Here is a 27,509-nt window from a genome sequence, read left to right as displayed (position 1 = left end):
GTCAATAAAGCTGTTATTTTTAAAAAAAAAAAATCCTTTAGACCTTACAGAAAAATTAACTCCAAATGGATCACAGACCTAAGTGTAAACGCAAAACTATAAAAATTCTAGGAGAAAATCTACATGGCTCTGATGAGGTTTTAAATAATACCACCACCAAAAGCATGATCCAAGAAAGTAAAAATTGATTTTGGGCTTAATTAAAATTAAAATTTTCTGCTCTGTGAAAGACTCTCTTAAGAGAATAAAAAGGCAAGCCACACACTAGGAGAAATTATAATTCACAAATCTGAGAAAGAACTTGTAAGCAAAATACTGTATATAAATAACTCTAAAAACTCAACAATAAGAAAATAAGCAACCCAATTAAAAAATGAACAAAAGATCTGAACAGACACCTTACCAAAGGTGATACATAGATAGCAAATAAGTGTATGATAAGATGCTCAACATCATTTACCATTGGGAAATGCAAATTAAAACAACAGCGCAATGCCACTACACACCTATTAGAATGACTGGGAAAAAAAATGACACCACCAATCCCTAGTAAGGATAAGGAGCAATAGGAACTCTCATTCATTGCTGATGGGAACGCTAATGGTATAGCCACTTCGGAACACAGTGTGGCAGCTTCTTAATAAGCTGAACTGTCCTACCACACAACCCAGCAATTGGATTGCATAAGTATTTATGCAACTGATCTGAAAACTTATGTCCACACAAAAACCAGCATGCAAATGTTTAATATCAGCGTTATTCATAATAGCCCCAAACCGGAAGCAACCAAGATGTCCTTCAGTGGATGAATGGATAAACAAACCATGGTCTAATCATATACTGGAATACTATTCAGCTAACAAGACAGGAAAAAACATGGATAAACCTCAAATGCATATTGGTAAGTGAAAGAAGCCAGACTAAAGCTACATACTATATGATCACATTCATATGAGATTTTACAAAGGCAAAGCTATGAAGACAGTAGACAGAACAGAGGTTCTGGGAGGGTGATGGGGAGGGAAGGTTGAATAGGTGAAGCACAGGGGATTTGTTTAGGGTGATGAAGTTATTCTGTTATGCTACTGGCTACCTGACATGGGCCTGTCAAAACCTATAGAACTTTACAGCATGAAGAGTGAAAATGTGTGAAAATTAAAAAAAAAAAAATCACTGAGGATTTGGGAGATTCTGGGATGGAATGCAGAATGTGACAAAAATATATAACTGTATTACAAATATATGAAACATCATCACTGGAGAGCATGGAAGAAAAGGGTGCTGGCCTAAAAAACTTGGGAAATGAGTGAGCCCATAAGGCTACAAGGGACTGTGCATAAGCACTGTACTGCAGCTGATAAATTTGGTTCTGAGGAGTGTGGGTTAACAATTCTGAAATCACAATACACATATACTGGAATTGAACAGTTCAGTAAATGGGTGGAAGATGATGGAAGCTAGACTTTCCACTGTTGGATAAGCAAGGGGAGGAGGCTAGAATGATCCAGGTGGTAATGAATTAGAGTCAGAGACATCTGTATCTACTCAGGTGCAGCTTAATATAGATACAGGTTATATAGAAATATTTATAGAGATATATATATACATGAGTTAGTATACTCCCATATATTTTCTTGCTTTTAGCTGAGAGTCTTGAAGCAATGACTCTTTAGTAGCAACAAACACATCTAGTACCAATATCTTGGTTTCTACTACCATCCTCTAATAAAAGAAACCAGGGCAACCTTGGAGAAATGGCTGCTTCCAGGACTTGGGCAGGAAACATACGAGGTGGACCTGGAGCAAGTTATATTTCCAGAAAGTAACGAAGTGCTTTAAAAACCACCACCCAAAAAACAAAACCACAATGATGGGGGTATGTTAAAGAGACATTGGAGCAAACTGAAAGAGCTCCCAATGGCTAAACCTGGGATAATTTGAGCAATAGTAGTAGTATTGAAATACAACCCAAAGTATAAAATAAATATCCATGAGTCCATAGTGATAAAAATAAATGGCTAAATATATAAATGGGGGAGAAGAGACAAATCTCCCATTCCAAAGAATTCCAAATAATTTATGTAGACACTCTACCCTCAAGGAAGGGAGGAGTAAGTTCTCACCCCTTAAGTGGAGGCTGCACATAGTGGCTTCCTTCCAAAGAGTATAGTATGGGAAGGGGGAAGTAGAGAAACCTGACAAACACTACCTGAGCCAGGTGATCAAGATCAACATCCACAGTAAAGTCAGGTTGATAGTATGTGCCCTTGATATAACATGATGAGAATGGCACTTTTCCCCTGTCTTCTTTCCAAAACCCACAACCTCAGTCTAATCATGAGGAAAATGTCAGACAAGTCTCAACTGAGGGACATTCTACAAAATATGTGATAAGTACTCCTCAAAACTGCCAAGGTTATCAAAAACAAGGAAAGTCTGAGAAAACTGTCAGAGCCAAAAGGAACCTAAAGGGATGACTAAATGTAATTATATCCTGGATGGGATCCTGGAACAAAGAACATAAGATAAAAACTGAGCAAATCTGAATAATGTATGAAATTTAATTAATAATAATGTATCACTATTGGCTCATTGATTGTGACAAACGTACCACACAGTAAGGTGTAGGGAACTAGGTGTGGAATTCTCTATACTATCCTTCACACTTTTTGTAAATATAAAACTATTTCAAATAAAAATTTTTAAAAATCCTAAAATTTTAGAGCTGGAAGGGAATTTAGAAACCATTTAGAACAAACTTCACATTTAGAAAATTAGGAAACTGAGCTCAAGAGAATGAATTGTTCGAGAGCAAGTGACTGCTATCATACTCTGCCTTCTTTGCTAAAACATTGAACACTGCTGAATCACTTTGTCAGCTACAAATACCCTCTCCCTCTTCATAAACTTTATTGCTACTTAATAAATACATTTTTAAACTATTTTCTACAAAGTCTTGCCCAAAGTGCTTTTTTTAAAAAAAGGCATGATTTGCAAAAGTCACAGAGCTCAGGATCATAAAATGACAGTATGTTTCTTAATCAAAAATCAAATAACATTTTGTCTAGCATCCATGCATCTAGAATATTGTTTGTATTTTTAACCTAAGAGCAAACAAAATCACAATAGTGGCATGTGTGTTTAATTATACATTATGGGTTTGTTAATTGACCTTTTATGTTTGTGTCCGAACAATTGTGGCATAAATTTCTGAGTTTTCAATTTAGAGGTTCTATTTTCTCTTGTTCTAAGGAATTTCTCCAGAATTACCTCTTCCCCGTCCCCAGTGTTCTGTTCCAAACATTGAAAATCTGTTCAAAAGGCACATAAGCTGTGAACCTTCAGGATATTAAAGATTATTAAGTTTTCAGAAATTGGATAAAAAAGTGTTTACTTTCTTCACCCTAAAAAACTTACATTCTGGCCGGGTGCAGTGGCTCACACCTGTAATCCTAGCACTCTGGGAGGCTGAGGTGGGATTGCTTGAGCTCAGGAGTTTGAGACCAGCCTGAGCAAGAGCGAGACCAACTCTCTACTAAAAAACAGAAAAATCAGCCATGCGTGGTGGTGGTGTGCATCTGTAGTCCCAGCTACTCAGGAGGCTGAGGCAGGAGGATCCCCTGAGCCCAGGAGTTTGAGGTTGCAGTGAGCTATGATGGACGCCACTGCACTCTACCCAGGGCAACAAGCAAGACTCTGTCTCAAAAAACAAAAAAAAACCCTTACATTCTATAGAACCCAGTGAAAACGCTATTCTCTCAGTATACTTTTGAAAGGTACAAATGATTCAGATGGTAATGGAAATAAAATCCAAAATCTATCTTGTAAGTATAATCACTGTGAAGATGAATCACACTTACACATCTTTTAAATAGTGAATTATATTGAGATGCTACCAACTAGTTAATTTAAATTTTAAAATCTACATTTCTTTTCCCAGGCATATTTGCCATCTTTGCTATGGCAACAAATAACTCTAAAATCTCAATGGATTCCAACACCATGTAGCCTAGTGTTCTGGTCCAGGCTGTGGCTCTGTTCTCCTTGTCTTCCCATTCCCAGGCCCAGGTTGAGAAAAAGCAGCCCCAATCTGGAACATACTGGCCCTGAATAGAGCAGAAGCCAGAGAGCTACAGGAAGTTCATGATGTCTCTTAGGCTTCTGCTCAGATCTCTTTGCCAGACATATAAGACCAATCCCCAAAGCACTGAATGAGGACATAATACTCCAGGAGTCAAGAACGTGGGCAGACACATACAATCCTCTTACAGGAAAAGAGGGGAGTAAAAAACTGCAAGAGACAAAATGATCCTCCACATGAAGGAAAACTTGCTTAGACAGTCATAAAATCTGATCACCTCTACCCTTCATCATCTTCATTCTGCCATTTTGGGTGGTTATCATAAATTATGCAAAGTCTTTCTACAATGTTTAAAGGAAGTAGTCTTCTAAAAATTCAAATTAAGGTGCTAAATATGTAAATTCCAGATATTAAAATTCCTAATTTTGTATTTTTCTGAGATATACTGTGTCCTGATATACAGAAAGAAATGTTCACTGTGCTTCTGCCTCTGCTGCAATCTCTGGACCCAGTGGAGAAAGGAGAGTGCTGTTTTGGAAACCATCCGTGAGCACTGGAGATGCTAAGATATTTAAAAGACAAACAAAATAAAAGAGAGCCATTGTCCTTTTCGACACTTAGATCAGACCCTAGCCCCCTTTATCTCTTGTTAAAAGGAAAACCAAATGCCTTTGATTCTAAGACAGCTTGGATTTTCAGATGTATCAATGATTAAAGAGCTTTAAGAGAAGAAAATGAAATCCTACAATACATGTTCATCTACTATCAAATACATCCTGATTTCAGAAATGTTAGAATGGAATGATTATAAACAAGCACAAGGGTAAGAAAATTCACATTTATTGAATACCAGGCACCGTGAGGTGCTAAATCCATTTTCATTCGTTATTCAACAAACATTTATGTGCCTATGCTGTGCTCTAAGAATACAATAATGAATAAAAAACAGCTCCAAGATCTGAAAAATTCTATAGACCTAGTAGAGGTAGAAATGCAGATACAAATAGCAAACCCTATTAACAGTAGTTCAGACAAATAAATGTAACAGATAAGAGCTTTTCTCACATATGAAGACATCCAGAGGAAGACAGTCTAAAACTGGTACAGCCGCACAAAGATGTTACCAAGGAACCAGAGACACCTTTATCTTCCTGAGCCATTGTGTCTTTCTTCCTCCTGGTCACAACATGGTTGCTCTATCTCCTGGCATTCCATCTGCTTTCTAAGCCAGAAGAAACAGAAAGTCTTTTCTTTCAAAGTTTTTTCTTTCATCCTAGGAAGTCCTCCCCAGGAACTTCTTCCTAAATCTCAGTGGCCAAAACCCTGCCACATGGGCACCCCTGGCTACATAGGAGTCCAGGAAGGCAAGTACTATTATCTTGTTTACTGATTTCCATAGAGAAAAACCTAAACAAGGAGATAGTTTGAAATGCATGTTGAATGAGCCAAACTATAAAGTCCAAAGCAGAGGCTGTTCTGTAAACAGATCATTCCAAATGCAGCAACAAGGTAACCACTAACTATAACATAGTTGTAAGATGTTTCACAGCACAGCATGGTTTGAGGGCCAGTGAAATTTGGGCTAACACTTGAAAGGATAATTTATTAGGTAAACAAAAGCATTCCAGGCCAAAACAAACAAACAAACCAGGGCCAAACAGGTACCAAAATGCCAATCTGGCACTTGAGGAACTTTGGGTTTGGAGGTAGGGTCTAGTGTATATGAGAGAGTAGAACAGAGTAGAAGAGATAAGATCATGAAGACTCCAGTATGTGATGCTGAAGTGTTTGGCTCTCATCCATAATGTGACAGAATCCCAAGGTCAGGCTGGATATTTTTTCTCACCAAACTTGGTTCTTGGAGAAACCAGGCTTATGTGTGTGGGCCCTAGGTCCTTACGCTTCGCTCAGAACTACTCTTCCTCAAAACCAAATGAGCCTCAACTAGGTGTCACCTGCTTTCTCCTCACAGAAATTCCTTGAATTTAGCTCTTTTCTGTTTAGAAAACACAGTTCTCCATAAGTTTCCTTGAGCTCCTGTTTCCCCCATGTTTGGCCCATCCTGTGTGAAAGAAACACAGACTCTAAGGCAGGAGGACTGCTTGAGTCCAGGAGTTCGAGACCAGCCTGGATAACATAGTGACACCCTGTCTCAAAACAAAAAAAATGCAAAATGGAGTTATATATTTTTCCAAAAAAGATATACAAGTGGCCAATAAACACATGAAAAGATGCTCAACATCACTGGTCATTAGGAAAATGCAAATAAAAGCCATGATAAGGTATCAACTTCACACCCACTAGGATGGCTAAAACCAAAAAAAAAAAAAAAACAGAAATTCACAGAAAGTATTTGGTGAGGATGTGGAGAAATTGGAACCCTCATGCGTTGTTGGTGGGAATGTAATATAGCTCAGCTGTGGAAAAGTTTGGTAGTTCCTCAAAAAGCTAAATGTAAGGTGGGGCAGGGTGGCTCACTCCTAGCACTCCGGGAGGCGGATGTGGGAAGATTGCTTGAGGTCAGGAGTTCGAGACCAGCGTGAGCAAGAGCGAGATCCCATCTCTATTTTTAAATTAATAAATAAATACAGTTAAATGTAGAATACATCCCAGCACTTCCACTCTTAGGTATATATCCAAAAGAACTGAAAACTGGTACTCATATGCATGTACACACGTTCATAGCAGCGTTATTCATAACCACCAAAGGTGAAAACAGCCGAAGTATTCACCAACAGATGAATGAATTATGGTATGTACACATAATGGAATATTATTCAGCCATGAAAAGAAATGAAGTACTGATACATGCTACAATAGAAGTGAACTGCAAAAACATTTTGGTAAGTGAAAGAAGCCAGACACAAAAAGGTCTAGTTTTGAAACTAGAGGTGGTGACTGCACAACATTGTGCAGGTACTAAAATGCCACTGAATTGTTGTTTAAAATAGTTAGTTTTATGTGAATTTCACCTCAATCTAAAAAAGAAAAGTAGCTGGTTCCCTAAACCAAAATATAACAGGTCACTTACTATGAAGATATTGAGAACCCTTTATTTTTCTCATTAGGATATTAAACGGTGTAAAATAAGAACAAAACCAAATGTCCTTTCTTCAGGAACCTTTGTAGGGGAATATCCATCTAGTTTTCTTGTTTCTTCTTTGTTCTTGTTTGCCTTTGCACATTTCTCCTGTCATTCAATATTTACTACTCAAGATGAGTAGAGGAGTGGATAAAAATAACACCTCTGGCATAAAGAAATCAATTATTGAAATGTAGATGTGGTATTTTAAAAATCAATAAAATAGGATGATGGGATTAACAGGGGTCCTAGTTTCATCTATCCATGCAATTCATTAGTTTAGCAAAGATAATAAGACTGCTACTAGACTATAGATAACTTTGTCAGAATTCCCATGCCAATTTTAAGCAATCATATAAAAAATTCTGATGCCTGGTACTCAGATTTTGCTGTACACTTTTACCCATGTGTATTAGTTTCCTAAACAGACAATTATTCTCTCACAGTTCTGGAAGCTAAAAGTCTGAAATCAAGGTGTTAGCAGGGTAGTGCTCTGGGGAAGAATCCTTTGCCTCTTCCAGCTTCTGGTGGCCCCGGGTAGTCCTTGTCTCATGGCAGCATAGCTCCAACTTCTGCTGCCATGCTGACATGGCCTCTTCCACTGTGTCTCAGTATCTTCTCCTCTTCTAAGGACACCAGTCATTGGACTTAAATCCAGGATGATTTCACCTTGAATCCTTAACTAAGTACAGCTGCAAAGACCCTATGTTCAAATATAGTAGTCTCCCCTTATCTGTGGCTTCCCTTTCTGCAGTTATCAGTGACCCACGCTAAACTCTGGTCCAAAAATATTAAATGGAAAATTCCAGAAAGAAACAATTCATAAGTTTTAAATAACTTTATTACAGTATATTGTTATAACTATTCTACTTTATTATTAGTTCTTATTGTTAATCTCTTACTGTGCCTAATTTATAAATTAAATTTATCACAGGACTGTGTATGCAGAGGAAAAAACATAGTTTATACAGGGTTCAGTACTATCTGTGGTTCCAGGCATCCACTGGAGATCTTGGAACGTATCCCTGCAGGTAAGGAGAGACTACTATAAGGTCACATTCTGACATTCCAAGTGGACATGAAGTTTGGAGGGACACTATACCATGTAAGCAACATAATTTATCTTTTGACAAAGTATGGTTTTTTAAAAAACTCTCAAAATCAAAATTAGCTTGATACAATCAGAATAATTCTTTTTCCGGGAAAACTTACAAACTTTAATTTTCAAAAGAAAACTAAACCAAATCAAACAAAAAAAATATAAATCCCTAAAACGGAGTCTTCCCCTTTATTTATTGGCTAAAACTGATATAAGATAAAAAATATGTTTTGACTAAAACAAAGCATGATAGATCGGTGCTATATCATTTATAATTTATTACTTATAAAAATAACTAGCTTTCTCATCAAAATAATTCAATAAACCCTTTCCTACAACTCAGGAGCCTTAAAATTTATGTTTTTACTAACGAAAACTTTGAAAGAAAAAATTCCTAAGCCATATATTTTTAAAACATTTACAATCAACTTTTTTAAATTTGAAAGGTGAAACTTTACAACCACCTTCATAACACACAGTAAAATTTATTACATGGTCAAGTAGCAACTACTTGAAACAGCGTAAGATAACGTATCTGCAAATAATTTCAAATCCTAAATAATAAATGTTTTAATTACTTAACACCCACGAGTATTTTTCTACATTAATAAAATTAATTCTATTATAAACTTTCAGGAAATCTTTCTAATGTATGAAGATTTCATATAAAAAAAGAAATTATTTTTTATTTTTGATATAAAACAGTATGAACCCAACATAGAAATCTGAAGTTAGACTATTCCTTTGGCAGAAAATATTTAATTATAAACAGGTCTTAAAATAAATACAATCCATAAGTTCATAGCAAGGAAAAAAAAAACAATCCTGCATTTCTTATTAACAGTAACAAAAAATCAGTACACGGATTTAATATCATTTTTATACTATCAACCTGCAAAACAAAATCTATTACATATGGCAAAAATAAAATTACTTTTAAGAGAAAGTAACTTCTGCATGTATAAAATTTCAGAGATAAATGCCAATATACACTATTTATATATATATGTCATGTTTTATTATTCCAAAACTACATTAGTTGAACTTAATTGGCTGATCCCAATTTAGTGGGTGTGCAGTATTTATACTGGCTCAAAGATTTATGCTGAGTTAAGTTTTTACAATTAAGATCACAATTATACATGAAATATTTACACAAACATTAATTTATTAAATATAGTTTGGGAGAAAAAAATGTAAGACTTTCCACATATATGTGAACACTGAGCATTAATTATCATCAAGAGCAGCTTTGGATTCCTTTTACCTTTTTTTTTTTTCTTTTAAAGAACAGAAGATTTGTTTCCAAAAAATAAGGTGCCATTTTAGAATACTTTTTATAAGCATATAGTTGAATTCATGTGAATGGAAAATACTGGGTGAAAAACAGAAAAAGAGACATTAAAGGTTAAAACTTTCTTTTCAGTTACTCATATCTGAATAAGACAATGACAGAAATTGGGCTTTTAAATACCGCTTGTTTTCCTTTTTAAATGTAGACCAAGTATTATATAGACTATTTTGTTTTAGGATAAAGTCTCTTCAAAAAAGGAACATACTTATAATCAAATTTCTGTAGATAAATGACAAAATTTCCAGAACTGCCTTCAAATGGATTCTTAGTAGAAAGAGTGTTTTCTTTAAAAAACAAATATAGAAATCTTGCTTTCGTGCAAGTAACTTTTTAAAAACTAAACTATGGTCATTGTTTTTCCCAGTCTAAATATCATGTATCCATATGCATCTGTATTTGCATTTTTTATTTTGTATTATATAAAAAGTTGGTAGATGAAGTAGTGTGCAAATTTTAAGGAGAGAAAAAACAATCCTTATTGGTTTACTACCAAACTCCCACAGTATGTGGAATCTATTAGCACTATAAACTAATTAAAATGTAGGCTTCAGAAAAACTGCCTCCATAGCCTTCCTATCAATCCACAGACTTCTATCATCACTCACTATTATTCCATAGCTAAGCATTACCTCTGAAAGAAACGGCCAATTTTTTCAACAGCTTGATATATGCTGACAGCTTTGAAATGATACTTGCATCACTTCTTTAAAGAAATAACACATTCTCAAAACAAACACAAAAAAACCAAATACATCACTAAAAACACACTTACTCATGCTTGGTATATATCACATTAAATTATTAGGAATGGTTCAGAGTGACATAAAATCCATAAAAAGGAAATGCCACATCTCTGCACACACCACAGTGCAGGAAGAAAAACAAATGGACCATATCGCCATTAGAGAATGTCCAAAGTCACTTGAAAAGGTCATTAATGGCAATTCTAAATACCAGGAAAGGAAATGTTTTTCCCCAGGGAATGAAAATGTTCTGTGGGACACTCCTTAGCCCACTGTTGGCATGACTATTTGGGGGACTGGCTAAATGCTTCATCACACATCTGCATTTACATGGTCTTCACTGCTAATAACAGAAAACATTTTTGCTCCTTCCAAATTGCTTTTGCTTCTTCTGTAGACAATTATATGCTAATTATTACTCAACATAACACTGAGAGCAAAACTGACAATACTGCAAACACAACTGCAATTTAAGGAGCCAAAAGGAAATATGTTGGCAAGCTAAACGCTTACACAAAAAGATGTTTGCCTTTTAAAAGAATAGTGTGTGGGAAACTCTGAAAAAAATATCTAAAGTTCTTCAGTGCTGTTATCACGACATTTTAGGGGGAAACAGTGGTTGCTTTAAGGTAAAATTTTTACCTCCTATCTCATACTGTTTAGTATCATAAGGCTACTTCTTGGGTGTCCAGATTTATGTAGAGAGATTTGAAAGTAAGACACAACTTACTGGAAGCATCTTTAAGCTGCCTCTGATTAAAAGATTGACTTCAAACAAACTGGACTAAAAAAAACCTTTTATGGCCTTGTAGAGTAAGATAGGTTTTTGTGCTTTATTTATTCACGGTCCTTTGGAGTTGGGAAGAAAAAAGTTTACTTTCAATATTTTCAGGTTAGAATCACAAGGGTTGATTAATACACTTATGAAGGCTTTCAAGAAAATGCTTGGTTTGTTTCTACAGGAGAGGCTGCTGATGGTAATTTGTTTGCTGCTGTGCAACTGAATGAGCTGGAACTGCCACGGGAAAACTTGCCACGTGTGGCAAATTGGAAGTAGTGTTCTGGTAAGATGACATATCCATCGACATCCCCATTTGCTGTGTGTAAGCAGCTGTACCAGTAGCTGATTGAAGGTTAGAGTTCTGGTTCATATAGGTAGGATTGGAAACAGTGTCTTGTCCAGTGCTACAAACAAAATTAAAAACAAAACGTATTTACTTTGCATGATCTAAGTTACGGTCAGAGATCAATCATTAGGACAAAAATGACTCTTCTACCTTAAGTTTACGTAGCTCCGCTGCTCTATGATTTAATCACTCTAGCTATCAAATACTGTTAATGTAATTTCTGTATTTGCTGAGAACTGGGAAATACTCTAAAAGAAACAAAATGTAAGCCTTCTTAACTTGCTTTCTCCAATATCTCTCACTCACCAAAAACATTTAAAAACCATCTGAGGAGATACGAACTGTTCCTGATGAGGCCCTGACTCCAGATGCACTGTCAGCCCGTATTCTACCTTCCCTATCTCATAACCTCGCACAAAGAAGTGCCCCGCATCTCCCCACACACCTTTCAAGCTTTCCTTTGGTGGGGACTTTTCACTTTGAAAGGGAGAACATCGTAATCTGCAAAAGACCCTGAATCTACCCTCAGGATAGTCCTGAACTATAGTTTCCTTATTAACACTTCACAAACTAAGCTGAAAAAGCACACCAAATTGCAGGATGTCTGTTTGTTCCTGCAACTACTATGGAATACATTTCTTTTAAAATATATATAATTTTAAATTATACCAAATACATCACTTGCAATATAGGAGGATTAATGTCAACATTATACCAGTTTTTCCTGCATAATTCCTAGTTTCACCAAGCGTAACAAAATTTTGTGTTTTAATTTAAATAAACACCAATATGAACAGGTTTATGTAATTTTCAGATAATATCTAAGACTCATACTCATGGAATTTACGAGTGGGAGGAGACTTTAGAGATCATTTACACATTATTATACTGAAAAGAATATTTTGTATGGTTCAGTAAAGTGAATAGAAGGAAAGATTTAAACATGATTCTCAGAGTAGAAGTATTATTATAAAAAAATTAAACTACAAATTCCACAGCTCAAACACACTTCCTTTTAAAGGTCAAAGTAACAACAGTTTTCTAATTTTTAGAAGTACATGCAGATAAATATGTCTGGGACTATTTCACTAGCCTGATTATAGCACAGCACATCATGGGCTTAGTCCCCACAAAGGACAGTTAGCTTTATTTTGTCCCAGGGACCCAGATTATAAGCTTAAACCTAGGCAACCATCTCAATATGGGCAGCAAAGCTAAGGGCAGCACCAGTTTACTTCATGGGATTATGAATGGGCAATTCTGTACCTTCATCTTAATAAGGGTCCATATATTCTCATTCTAAGTCTATAAAAATTAACAAATACAAATACGAAATAAACACCGCTTCCAAAAACTTACCTTAAATATGGAGTTTGAGCAGGCTGTGTTGTCACAGACGAATTCACATTTGGAGGCAGAGATCTCAGTGGACCAATCTGATCTGGTCCTAGGCTATAGCTCTGGGCAACAGTTACTTGGTGAATGCTTTGACCCATATAGTTTGCACCATGTGGTTGAACTGGATATGTCTATTAACCAAAAAGAAAAAGTGGACTCACTGATCTTCCAAACATCTCCCTAACAATATATTTAAAACTTTAAAAGACTTAAAGGAAAGAAAATGTTATAGTTCTCCGGGAGGAATCTGATTCCACCAATTTATCCACCTTAGAACTAAAAGTGGAGAACTTCCAAATCACTGTGCCAAATCTACAGAAATTTATGATTTGCTTGGTTCTTTTATTTTACAAGGGGCTGGGAGGCAGACAGGTGGTGTGTTTTTAAGTAGTGGGTTGGAATCTATCCAGGTTGCCTATTACTCAGTAAATATGTCTTGCTATAGAGCCACAGAAAACTATACACTCCGCTAAAGGAAAACCCACTATCCCTTCAAGTCGCTTCAAGAATGCTGAACTTCTTCACCCCATCCTAGGATGACTCATCCTTCTCCATCCTAAGAATAAAACTTAGAAGAAAAAGTTGAAAAAAATGGTATCAGGGTGCCAGGCCCTCTCTGGTAATGACTACTTTATTTCCTTCCTTTAGGATAAACAGGACAAAAATAAAAAAGAGTTGTGAGTAAAAGAGAACATGTATCCTCAGGAAACAGCAAAAATGGTCTAAATCTCTTTGGACACTTGTATGTGCCTTATTTAATTTTCAGGGTAGCAGCTCTTTAAAGACAAGGTCTACTAACTGCCTACTACATACAGCATCAAAACAATGTACATGTTTAATAAATATCACATAATAATGATCATTGCTCCAGCTTTAAATTAAGCTATTTTTAAAGTGAAGACTATTCAAATGAAAATTTAGAATACTAGAAATATCAAATAAACTACATTAAGTGTAATCTCATAACCTCCTCAGCAGACATGTAACAATCCACTGACAAGGTCTCATGCATGGCCTACACTGATACAACTAATGGTGTGTTACTCCAGCTGCTTCTAGTAGAGATGTATTTTTGTCCAATTAGCATAGGAACTTCTGAATACTTCAAATACTGTTATGTGTGAATAGTGTAGATAGAGGTTATGTGAAGAATCAAACTGATAAAAAGGTAACTTTTTAAAGAAATGAAGTGTGCTTAGCAAAACTCAGATTACAAATAGAATGTAACTAAAGCTGACACAGGAATGACAACCCTTTAGAGACACACAAAGAAGCAAATATTAAGTAGTTTTATCATACAATGGCAGACATTTCTATTTTGTTCCTCTGTCAGTGGCAGCAAACAACTCTTTGAAAACAAAAGCAGTGCTGAATAAACTCCAGCTGTCTTTTGCACCCAGAAATCCTTCCTACCCTTATATGTAATTTTCAAAGTTTAAGGCATGACATATTTGATAAATGCATCTTGTCTGATGTGACAGTTACCATAGTAACTATTCTTTTTTTACTTAACAATTATGTTGTGTCAAGTCATCTAAATTATGCACCCACATTCTACCTTTTCTCCTTGGTGTCTCCTTCACACACTCCTTTACATACCAGTTTTCATAAGTTAACATGAATTTGCTCATCCAAGCTTATTCCCAATTCAACTGCTAATTGGCTAAAATTTGAAAATAGCTTTGGAATGGAGATACTAATATTATTCACTTCAGCTGGCAAGTACAAAAAGGTGAAAAGTACTGGAAAAAGATACTACCATGGAGGGCTATAGAATCTGCACCTCATAAGTCTGCATTATATCTTTATTATGCATAAATTTTTTCCAATTTAAGTCATGCATCTAAGAAAAGTAAATATAAAGCATACTCTGAGAACAAAAGAAGTCCATTAACTAAGCCTTTTAATAATCATGTAAGTAAAAAAATCTTGACAGAAATTTTTAAAGAGATGTTAAATCTTGTTGAGCAGCAGAAACAGCATCAATACCTCACCCAGAGGACTTCTGACATGTCAGGCACTACCCTAAATCAAAGGATTTATACTCTATACTTATACTTACATAAAAGATTTATACTTTGTACTTACAAAAGCATATGAAGAACCAGAACACTCCTCACATATTCAATGGTCTTTTCACTCATGTTAAAACTCAACTAAAATGTATTTGTGAAATATCAGTATCTGATTTGCTCTGGTGAACATTAATTGCTTAGCCAATAGTTCTTGAAACTATCAAAGATAAGCTTTATAATTTTATTCACGGACCACACAAATTTTAATATTATGATTTAAAATATTTCCTTTTAAGTTCAAACTTGTTTATAATTTAGAAAATTGTTCTCAAAAAACACGCTCACCTGCACTGGAACCCCAGATGATGTAGGTGGGTAATGTGCTGGAGGGTGGAGCTTTGAATAGACTGAATATACTGGTGCTTCATTCATCAGTTTGTTATATAGTTCCAGAGCTTCCAAGACTTTTACATTCAATTCAGACAGTTCTGAATGCTTCCTGATGTAGAAGAAAAAATTTTAACACTCTTCTAGTTTTTAGGCACATATTTACCAACATAAGTTACTTCTGAAATTTAGTAAATTTTCTATGCATATTTTTAAAGGTTCTTTTTGTACATATATATAATGAAAGAATATTCACAAAGGGAAATTGAGAGGAGGAATTAATTCTTGTAATAGCCAGGCTGACATGACTTCATAATAGTAGGGAAAAGTCTTTCCATGCCTCATAAAATGCAATCAAATTCATAATTTTGGTGCTAAGAGACTTTAGTTTCATATGTTGTAGCTTTCTGTTGAGAACTCAATTAAAAAATAATAATTTCCCAATGTAGGTAAGAGTCCAAGCCTTAAATATAAATCTCAGTAAAAGACAGCAGTTGTGCAGAGAAATTCGCTGGGTGTCATGACTTGCGCCGTGGTTCCAGCCCCTCGGTAGGCTGAGGGAAGAGGATCACCTGAGCCCAGGAGTAGGAGGTTGTTGCACTGAGTTTTGATGACACCACCACACTCAACCCAGGGCAACAGAGTGAGAGAGACTCTGTTGCAACAAAAAAATATAAATAAAAAAAAGAAAGTCTGGCATGGCCCAGAGCCTCTGTGAAGTACAGTATGACTGAAATTTAAAAATTCATTAAAAAACCCACACATACATTCTCACTTGTTTACATGCACTAAAGTATCAACTAGAAAAAAAATTACTTAAATAACTATCCTTGAAAATCTAAGTAAAAACAATGTTTATATAAAACTAGTCTCTACGCTGTTTGTTGGTTTGAAAAAGTAAGTGAAACCAGATACCTTATTGTGTAATAACAACAAATTCAGCTAAGAGCATTTTCAAATTTGCCCAAGGGACGCCCGAGAAAATTCTTCTGACTTGATACAATTTTGTCTGTTTCCCTAGCAGTAATAAAGAATTCTCTTTGCAACTGACAAATTTATAAAACTTAAGTAGCCACTTTTTATCTATTCTAAAGCATCCACAGCCCTTTTATTTATTTATTTATTTATTTATTTTTAAGAGACAGGGTCTTGCTTGGTCACCCAGGGTGGAATGCAGTGGCACAATCATATTAATGGCTTGCTGCAACCTTGAACTCCTCAGCTCAAGTGATCCTCCTACTTTGGTCTCCCAAAATGCTATTAATAGGATTACAGGCACGGGGTGCCACACTTAGCCCACAAGTCTTTTCATTCAATATGGTTCTTTCTATATAAACACAGAGAGGCAAAAGCAGAGGCAGACAAAGGGCTACCAAGCAAAAGACCTGGACTGAGTCTTATCAAGATCTGTCACCTTTCTTCTATTAGCATCTGTTATGTCTGAACCAGGAAAAAAAAAGTGTTGTTTCTCTTGTAGGAATGACTATATAAAGCAAGTCAAATTCTATTTTCAAAAACATCAGCTGCAAACCAGGAAGCTATAAAAATTAAGTGTCTGAGCTAACAAATGTGTGACTAAGAATTAAACCATAGGAATTTGGTCCACAAAGCCTAGTATGCTGTTGAAACACCAGGAGAATAAAGTAGAAAGGCATGATCACTGTGTTTGAAATCACCTTAAAGATTTGAGGCATAATCCCAAAGCAATAAGGCAAAAGAACAACTTGATCAAGGTGGTAGAAAATTATCTTTGGAGGACAGTAGGAAATAAGATTAGAACAGTCTGGAACATAGTTAAGTCCAGACTATGAATCTCTCTTCAATAAATCTATCTAAACTTCTTTGGAGTCAATTTACATGTTTACTCAATATTATTCCTTAGTGTGTTAAATGCTACAAAATTTCATTCTGTACAATGACAGATAGAAATGAAATATATAATTTAACTTTCTGACAGTGGAGTTGTTTTTCTTAGTAGGAACAAACTGATATGATCCATTTAAGGGAAGAAATGACATTTTATTCATCACTGAATACTTGACAAGAGTAAATAGTAAGAATTTGTTGAAGAACAGCAAGCGTGTTCCAGAACAGGAGCTGCATCTGCAGTCAGCGGCCATGGAACAAGAAATGCCAGCTGGCCTACTCAAACACGGAAGTTGATAAATAGTCAATGGTTGAGCTCTCACTTAAAAATTAACTTATTCAGAAACGGTCACTCTGATTTTTAATTCTTTTAGACTTTTTCCTTTAACAATATTCTTTTTTATCGATAAAAAATAAGATCTGCTTTTTTCCAATACATATTATGACATCTTTTTGTATCAACAGATATTTATCAATGACAATGACTTCCGCTGTAGAACATGTGGACCTACAGTCAGCCCTCTGTATCCATGGGTTCTGCATCCATGGATTCAACCAACCAATCTCAGATGGAAAATATTTTTTAAAAATTATGTCTTTACTGAATATGTACAGACTTTTTTTCTTGTCATTATTACCTAAATAATATAATATAACAACTCTTCACATAGCATTTACAATGTCTTAGGTATTATAAGTAACCTAGAGATGATTTAAGTGTATAGGAGGATGTGCATAGTTTATATGCAAACTTTACGCCATTTCGTATCAGGGACTTAAGTATCTGCAGATTTTGGTGACCTCTCCCATGGAAACCAAGGGATAATTTTTTAAAACTAATCTCATAATGAAAGCCGTTTTAGTTATTTCAGATTTTGATGTCATAAATAATATTCTGACAAGTACCCTAAGAGCTAAATCTTTGCATATATCCCTATGTACTTACTATGGGCTTGAAATTGCAGAGTTAAAGGACATGGACTATTTTTTTTTTTTTTTGAGACAGTGTTTCACTCTGTCCCTGGGCTCAAATGATCCTCCTGCTTCAGCCTCCCAAGTAGCTGTGACTACAGGCACACACCACCATGCCCCATCTAATTTTTTCTATTTTTAGTTGAGACAGGGTCTCACTCTTGCTCAGGCTGGTCTCGAACTCCTGACCGCATGTGATCCTCCTGCCTCAGCCTCCCAGCGTGCTAGGATTACAGGCATGAGCCACTGCACCCGACCTGACGTGGACTATTTTTAAGCTCCAGAAAAGCTTACAATAATTGTAGTCCTAACCACACCTATGATAATACCAACCATTTTTCCTTTTAAACTTTTCCAATTTGATTATTCACTAACCATTAACATTCCTGCATTGAAACATAGCAGATGTGTAAGCAGATATTTAATGCTTTCTCTAAAATATAATGAAACTACCACCACTATTTCATTAATTTCCACGTGATTTATTTTTCATTTCTATAAGAAAACAGAAAACATTTGTGAAAAATGCCCCGTGGAGCAAAGATTACAGTCTTCAGTGACTGGGAAAAGTCTTGCCACTACAGCATTTCTCTGGCAGAGGCAGAAAAGTAAAGTAGTTCCTGTTCTCCTTACTCCTGTGGTCCTACCTAATCCCTTCTTCTTGTGTTGTTTATATTGTAGTTCAAAAATAGGGCATAGGAAGGGATGATGATTAAATATTAATACTCAGGCCTATCCCTTGTCTTCCATTCACTATAGTTTCTGCCTCTGACTTCAGATAGAAAGCTGAAAATGAGAGAAGGGGGCAGAACCAAGTCAAAATCCTGACAGTCTACCCTTCAGTACAGCTGCTTTTTCTAAAGAATAAAATAGGTAAGATAACAAAATTAAAGGCCACAGAAATATAGGAAATACAAGGAAGAGAAATGAGAAGAGAAGGTGTGTTGCACTGGATTTACCTTCACAAACACTATGGAAGTTCCATTTGAAATTTTTATAAATACCACTTCTCAATGCACAACAAGTCAAATCTTGCCTACCATCCCTGTTCCCATTTTGTTCTCTATTCACTTTATTCTTCATTATTCATTATCCCCTCAATTCCAGCCCAAGTAAGAAAATAAAGATTGGTGCGATCAGAGCAAGAGTCCGTGATTCTATGTACACTACTAACATATTGCCATGAAAAAAATAAATTGCTACCAAAATAAAAAGCACCACCTTGCCACTAGTTAGTAAGAGTTTGGGAAACTGAGAACCAATTTTAACAGACAGTACAGTTTTACAAAAACATTCCTTAGTTTAAAGTTTGTCAAAAACAAGAAACCTAATAAAACTATACTTTCTTTGCATGAAAAATCTCACCTATCAATCTCTTCAAGTTTTTCATCTATCATCGGACCCATCTGCTGGCAGACATCTGTAAATACAAAAACACAATTCTAGAAACTTAATCCAGTTTAAGCCAATTTCAACAATATTTAACAAGAGAACACCAATATACAACACCATGCATAATACACAGAGATTAGGTATCTGCTAGAGAAATGATTATAAAATACCTAATTTTACTACTATTTAGTACCATTATTACTACATATTACTATCAGGTGACCAAAGGAAGGTCAACTGTAAAATAAAAATTTCACCATGTTCTCCTTGAAACTATTAACTAAGTTTACAGACTGTGAAATCTGGAGTTATCTCAAAGTCTTAAAGATATCTAGAAAACTACTATTAGCTAAGTAAAATGAACTTGAACCACAGTATATATGTAATCATATGCAGATTAGAAATGAACATTTTTCATTTAAGACATTTCAAAATAAAACATTTTATGTATTTACAAATATGAACACTGTTACAATGAATAGCACAATACTCCATTCTGTATTCATAACCAGCTTTTCTTCTATAAAGTTTTGAGAATTATCCATTTACCAGAGATTTTTCTTCCGAAGAATTTTTTAAAAAGCATAAAAACATGCTTTAATTGCTTCCTGTTTCTTAGAGACTAAAAGACATCAGCATGTATCAAATGGATCACATTACAAACACTGATCAAGTGTAATTTTAACTTTTAAAGTCATGATACAAGAGAATTAAACAGGAATAAGGATTTTTAACATTTTTTTCTCAATATAATATGCTATTATTTCCAGTTATATCTTTATTTGGACTGCAAATATTTCTAGCCAATTTCACTAGTGAGCTTACAGAAATACAGACTTCCTTCTTGAAAAGGATATACAGGTTTATAACAACACCTCCCAAGTAATACTTATACTATTTTTACTGTATTGGTCTGCTTTCCACCAAGAGATTTCTAACCTCTAGAAGCAAACACAAGGCAGAAGAAACTCAAGACATGAAATAGCTAAAATATTAAATAACATTAAAATTATCTCTAATATTCACTAAGTACCTTCTAAGTCCAAGAGGTCCTGGGAGTCTGGTTTTGAATCTGCTGGATCTATACTCTGGAGTACCTGCAGGGCTCTATCCATCTTATCCTAAAAAAGTGATAGGATACTTTAAAAACTCAAAGTAGCTTTAAACAGGAAAGCTGAAGAATAAAATAAAAATAAAAAAATATAAAAACTCAAAAGAGTTTTAACTTCAGTGAATATAAAATTATTCTTTCCAAGCATTTTCAAGGATAATAACATTTTAAAAATCTTGATAGTTTAACTATTAAGCAAAAGAAGGACTCTACCTCATCTATATAAACAGGCTCAGGCTCTGATTTCTTAATTTCCTCCACATCATCATCAATTACATTCAATTTGTCCACAGCTGCTATAGAAACAAAGTAAACTTTAAGTTCCTCAGCATTTACTTTGGTAATTTTAGTCATTAATTTATAAGTGGTCCATGCTTGTTTGTAAGAAAAAAACTGGAAGCCCTTTAAATAGTCATCACATTTCATATAATCAATACATGTTGTTACAAATGTTCGTTCATTAGTGTCACAAATATTTTTTTAGCACTTATTATGTGACAGGCATTATTCTAGGCATTTATACATACACCAGTGAATAAAACAGACAAGAATTCCTACCCTCCTAGAACTTACGTTCTAGTGGAACAAGTGAGAAATATTAATGCACATTGTCATTATTGGCATTTTCCTGAAAACTGAGGGTTACCACTGGAGTGAATAAATATACAAGAATAGATTATTATCTACTTAGCTAATTTCACAGTTACATTTATGAGTTCCTTCTATACTCTTCCTTCTAGATAAAAAAAAAATTACTAAGCCAGGCATGGTAGCTCTTGCCTGTAATCCTAGCCTTTTGGGAGGCTGAGACAGGAGGATTGCTTGAGGCCAGCAGTTCAAGACCAGCCTGGGTAACACAGCAAGACCTCATTTCTACAAAAAAATAAAAAAAATTAGCCAGGCATGGTGGGGCACACCTGTAGTTCCAGCTACTTGGGAGGCTGAGACAGGAGGCTTGCTTGAGCCCAGGAGTTCAAGGTTACAATGAGCTACATTTGTGCCACTGAATTCCAGGTTGGGAAACAGAACAAGACTGTGTCTCAAAAAAAAGAAAGAAAATATTGTATTTCTTATATGAACAAAAAAATACATCTGATTTTAACCTAACTTTGATAATAGTTAAAATAACACTAAACAAAAAAGTCTTTCACGAAGAGAAGTAGCTTACAAATATACAAAACTATTTAACTCTTTCCTGGAGTATTGTTAAAATGTACTATATGTTAATAAAGTGAACTTTGGTAAAAATAAAATTACAATAAAAATCTATGTAACCAAAGGATTTTTAAATCCCAATAGTTAGCCATTTATTTAAAATATGGTGGCTAACTTTCAATTATGTCCTAAAGAACAGAGGTCAGCATAACACAAGGATAAACTGAAAATCCAGAATACTCTTTCCTCTCCAGCCTATGTCTAGTGGAAATCACACTTTAGGATCCCCTGAGCATGGTCTATCAGGTTATTAAAAAAGGTGTCTCCAATATTCCCATCTACTTAGAGAGTCAGACTAGAAGAATGAAAGTATAAATAGTGACAAAGTACTCAGCATTCAAATCAGTGAGTAGCCACTTCTTACAACTTCATTTTTCTGAATGTATCACCCTACACATACAAAGATAATGTTAAATATGATGCTTACAGCTTTCATTTTAAGTTCTTTTTCCAGAACTGGTTAAGGATTAGCATTAATATATCCTTCAGCGAGTCAGTATAAATACAATCTAAGCTGAGACTGACTGACTTTAGAATCCTGGCTCTATCATTTACTAGACACATAATGCCTCAATCCCAGTTTCCTTATCTGTAAAACAGGGTGACAAATGCAACATTCTCACAGAATTATTAGAATTAAATGAAATAGTATGGAGAATTTAGCACAATGCCTGACATATAATGAGTGCTCAAAAACCATTAACTATTTTATTTCTGATTATCATCATTAGTATTATCATGAGTTGTTCCTTTATATTCAGATGCCCCCAATCTCTACTTGCAAAACAAATGGAATGCTTTCTCAGCATGGTTGACAGTGGCTGAGGGGAGCTGTCTGTGGCTGCAGAACTGACTGAAGTTCAGAAGATCTGAACCAGGAACCTTAGTGCCTTGATTATAGAATTAGGTTATTAAGTATGAAATGTCCGATTTCCTTAAGTACTAAGTTTGACAGTTATCTCTGACATTTCACTTTGACACTTACTGTTTTATTTTTATTGTGAAGGTACATCCTCAGTCTTTCAAACGCACCATTTGGTTCATAATTATCTTTCAAATATTTTCTTAGAGCAATTTTTGTGAAACCATGGATAAGTCAAAATTTCATGTTATTTTTGAATATGAGTTCCATCATGGAACCAATGCCGCACCGACAGCTCAAAATATCAATGAAGCATTTGGGAAGGATGTGGCTAATGAACGCACAGGACGTCCATGGTTTGAGAAGTTCCATTCTGATCATTTTAATCTTGAAAATGAGCCACATGGATGACCTGAGACCAAGATGGATAATGATGAGCTGAAAGCTGTAGTGGAAACGAATCCATCTCAATCTACATGTGAATTATTATAGCAGCAAGGTTTGACGTTACTATTCCAACAATATTAGACCATTTGAAACAAATGGGCAAGGTAAAAGAGCTGGATAGATGGGTACTGTATGAATTAAACAAGCATCAGAAAACAAATCATCTCAAAGCTTGCCTTTCTTTTCTGTCACAAAATAAAAGTGAACCATTTCTATACCATACTGTTAGGTGTGACGAAAAATTGAATTTTTTTTTGAGACAGAGTCTCACTCTATTGCCTGAGCTAGAGTGCCATAGGCATCAGCCTAGCTCACAGCAACCTCAAACTCCTGGGCTCAAGCAATCCTACTGCCTCAGCTTCCCGAGTAGCTGGGACTACAGGCATGCACCACCATGCCCGGCTAATTTTTTCTATATATTTTTAGTCGTCCAGCTAATTTCTTTCTATTGTTTTAGTAGAGACGAGGTCTTGCTCTTCCTCAGGCTGGTCTTGAACTCCTGAGCTCAAACGATCCTTCAGCCTTCCAGAGTGCTAGGATTACAGGCGTGAGCCACCACACCCAGCCGAAAAATTCATTCTTTTTGACAATTGCAAGATAAAGCGCCAAAACACAGTCCAAAACCGAATATTCATCAAAAAAAAACTAATGGTATCTGTTTGGTGGTCCAGCACTGGTATCAGCCACCACAGCTGCATGAAACCTGCTCAACTGATTACAGCAGATGTCTACTGCAACCAACTGGACGAAATGATGAGGAAGCTTGCAATGAAGCAGTCGAGACTGATCAATAGAGACAGGCCAATCCTCTTGCAAGACAATGCTCAACCACATGTCACACAAACAACACTGCTCAAACTACAGAGGCTGGACTCTCTGTCATCTACTGTATTCACCAGACCTGGCATCAACTAACTACCACTTCTTCCAGGCTTTGGACCACTTCTTGCAAGGAAAAATATTCACTTCTCAACAAGCTATGGAAAATACCTTTTGTGATTTCATCACCACTGGCTTTCCAGGCTTCTTTGCTGCTGGCATGAGCAAGCTACCATTAAGATGGCAACACTGTGTCAATACTTTAGGTGCATACTTTGAATTAATTGTACTGCTTTTTGTTTGAGATATAATAAACTAAACTTCTGATTCAAAATCGGACATCACATATTTAATGACCTAATACTTTATTACCGTCTCAATTTCCCTAAGATCAAATTAAGGTGAAGAAAAGTCTAAAATTTAGGAGTGTTCCTATCCTGAGTGTGTACTCACACTGGGCACTTGCCATCCAGCCGCCCCCCACACCTCCCCCCTTCACCACCGTGGTTCAGTGAAGAATAAAAACAATACTCTTTGTACAGAACAGATACAAACTGCCTCTTACACTATACAGTTAGTTTGATTTAAATATTTACATGGTCACAGATGACTTTATGCCTGATATTTAACTACGTATGTTAACGCTCAGAGGATTCAAAATATGAAGAGATAGTTCTTGGGATTGACATGGGATAAATTAACCCCTTAATCTGGTTAAAACGTAGGTTAATCATAATGCATATAAATAAATGATTTAAAGCAAAAGTTAAAAGCCAATCTACTTTATACTCAAAACTGAATCATAAAATTCAAGTGAAAAAAAACGTCAACAGATTTAATGTTTTCTAAGATTTAACTTACCTGCCTCAGATTCTATGTTTAAATTAGTTGTTACAAAATTGGACGGGAAGAGTCCTATTCCTCTGTGATTTTCTCCTTTCCACCAATTGGCATCACTAAAAATACAGTGCAAAAAATATCATTTGTTCCTCCACATTTTAGTATATCAGTGTCAAGAGGAATCGAAACAAAAATTAAATTTAGCCTCCTTTGAAAATATTAGTTCATATCCAGCTATACTTCTCACTTTTCTTAAGGTTAATAAAAGATTGTGAAAAGTACAAACAAAACATCCATGTCCTCATATCTAAATTTAGAACCCATTAGCAATTAGGTCATATTTGAATCTGGGCTTTTAAAAAAAAAATACAGATAACACAGAAGTCCCTGGTACTAATGATCCCAAGTCCCAAGCCCACATTCATCTTACCACAACACCATAAAACTGGTAGCCCTCCTGCCAGTCTGTTTTTCATTCTTTTACATATATCTATAGCCAATTCCATACAGAAACTGATAAACAGAAATTATGCCGTTTAAATTTAAGTTCCATGATACAAACATGCCACATTTATCCATCCCTGTACAGACAGACATTTGGGTTGTTTCCAGCCTTTCACTGTTACAAAGACTGAGGTATGATCATCCTAGATTAGAGGGCACATAAGCAACAATTTCTCTAGGCTTATTCAGACATGAACTTGCTAGGTCACAGGATTAGAAACATTTTCATTTTACTAGACATTTGCCAAATGTTCCTTAGAGTGGCTGTGAAAATTCACCCTCCTCCTTTCTCTAGTAGCATGTGAGAATGTGTGGATAATTGTCCAAGCCAACGCATGATATCAGATGGGAGGGAAATTATACTTTATTGTATTCATTTGCATTTCCCAAGCACCCAAGTATGTGTTCTGTTGGGATCTTCTGCCTGTTTTTCTTTTTCCCCCTGGGTCGTTTGTCTTTTTTCATGGATCTGCAAAAGTTCTTTACACAGGAATTGTCTGAATTATGCAAATACCTTCTTCTAGGCAGTCACTGTCTTTTCAAATATGTTTATGGTTTCTTTTATTTTAAGGTGGTTTTCTTCCCTCATACAATCAAATTTAGCAATCTTTTCTTTTATGGCTTATACTTTTACCCTTCTCAACCCTTGAACTCCTAAATCTAGTCTCCTACATACTTGGTCTACAGTTTTAGGTTTTCTTTTTTACCCCTTCTCATGTTTAGGTCTTTAATTCATCTGGAATGAAATTTTATGTACTGTGGAAAACAGAACCAAATTTTATTTGTACTATAAAAAGAACCATCCATCCAGCAAAATTTATTAAATAGTCCATCATTTTTTCTAACTTATGATATCCTATCTTTCAAATAGTAAGCTGCTATCTATTCCAAAAAGCTATTTCTGGATTCCATTCTGTTGCAATAGTCTATATATCTATTTACCACAACTTGTTAATGTGCCTTGATACTTGGCAGGAAAAGTACCTTCTCTATGCTTCTCATTTATTGCACACGTTCACATTTCCATATTACTATTAAAATGTTTCTTGAGTTCTCTGGGAAAAAACTGCTGTTAGAATTTTAATTGGAAATGTACTGAATTTATATAACAAGTAAAATTAAATCTTTACAATATTAAGGTTTCTTCACCATGAACATGGCATCTCTATTTATATTTATATAAACCTGTGATATATATTTATATTCTTTTATGTCTTTCAAAGAATTTTATAATTTTCTCCATAAAGGCCTCATATATCTTTGTTAGGTTTATTCATTCCTAGATCATTTATATAATTTTTGTTACTATTGAAAATGATATTTTGTTCTATTATATTTTCTAAATATTTATTATTAAAAGCCTACTCTCATTTTTGTATATTGAGCTTATCTCCAACAACTTTGATGAATTCTTACCAGTTTTAATATTAATAGTTTGTCTACTGGACTCTTGAACTTTTCATATGGACAATCAAAATATCTGGAAATAATGATAATTTTGTCTATTCCTTTCCAAAAATTTGACTTATTGAACAGGCATTCTTAAGGATGAGTCTCAAGGATTAATTAACTTCCATCATTCTGAAACATTTCACCTAGTGAGTACCACAAAGATATGAAAGACGTATATTTCAATCAAATTCTTAAAGCCTTAGAAAATAACTGATGAACTGATGGTTTTAAGATATCACATCTGCTAATGCGTACGTTTTAAGATATCACATCTGCTAATGCCTACGCAGGACAGGAGAAATTCTCTTACATATTTTTTTTAAACTGAACTTCCCATTTTAGAAAGGAAAGCCGAACTTTGAACAATTTTTATATAAAACCAGAGAACCCAAACCTGTGAAATGGATCCATGGATTTTACTTGAACCTATCAACACTTGTGTGTATAGTCTTTCATAGTGGTCCTACCAATGTAGAATAATTCCCCTCCCAAACACCACTGCAAACTCCTCGATGAAGCATAAAAGTAGGCAAAACAACAGAATCGACAACTCCTTTCCAGCCCTAATCCAGCTCTATGTTCTCTCCACTATGAGTTGCTTCTATGGAATGTTACAGCACAAAATATTGTTCAATTTTCAATTCCTAACTTAAGATAATTAGCACTATAATTTTACACAAACCATTTGTTAATTATGGAAAATTTTAAATGTGGCATTTATATTTAGAGCTTTTAATATTAAA

The 27,509-nt window shown here is 35.1% G+C and overlaps 1 protein-coding gene across 2 annotated transcripts in view; it reads right to left on the bottom strand.

Annotated features, from left to right (window-relative positions):
• Positions 1–11,164: 11,164 nt before the first annotated feature.
• Positions 11,165–27,509, bottom strand: part of STAM2 (signal transducing adaptor molecule 2) — a 43,705-nt gene continuing 27,360 nt past the window's right edge. The window contains exons 8-14 of one of the 2 annotated variants that reach the window (XM_045559301.1): positions 24,832–24,926; positions 20,841–20,923; positions 20,550–20,637; positions 19,490–19,544; positions 15,245–15,398; positions 12,846–13,015; positions 11,165–11,544 (exon numbers count right to left, since the gene is read on the bottom strand). In XM_045559301.1, the coding sequence (XP_045415257.1) occupies positions 11,316–11,544; positions 12,846–13,015; positions 15,245–15,398; positions 19,490–19,544; positions 20,550–20,637; positions 20,841–20,923; positions 24,832–24,926 (874 nt within the window). In that variant the 3' untranslated portion in view covers positions 11,165–11,315. The remainder of the gene's footprint in view (positions 11,545–12,845; positions 13,016–15,244; positions 15,399–19,489; positions 19,545–20,549; positions 20,638–20,840; positions 20,924–24,831; positions 24,927–27,509) is intronic. The other variant, XM_045559302.1, reaches the window with a different exon arrangement.

This window comes from Lemur catta, chromosome 8, assembly GCF_020740605.2.
Source record: "Lemur catta isolate mLemCat1 chromosome 8, mLemCat1.pri, whole genome shotgun sequence".
Classification (NCBI taxonomy): Eukaryota; Metazoa; Chordata; class Mammalia; order Primates; family Lemuridae; genus Lemur; species Lemur catta.
The sequence above is the reverse complement of the archived record's forward strand: the minus strand, read 5'-3'. Positions and strand labels throughout refer to the sequence as shown.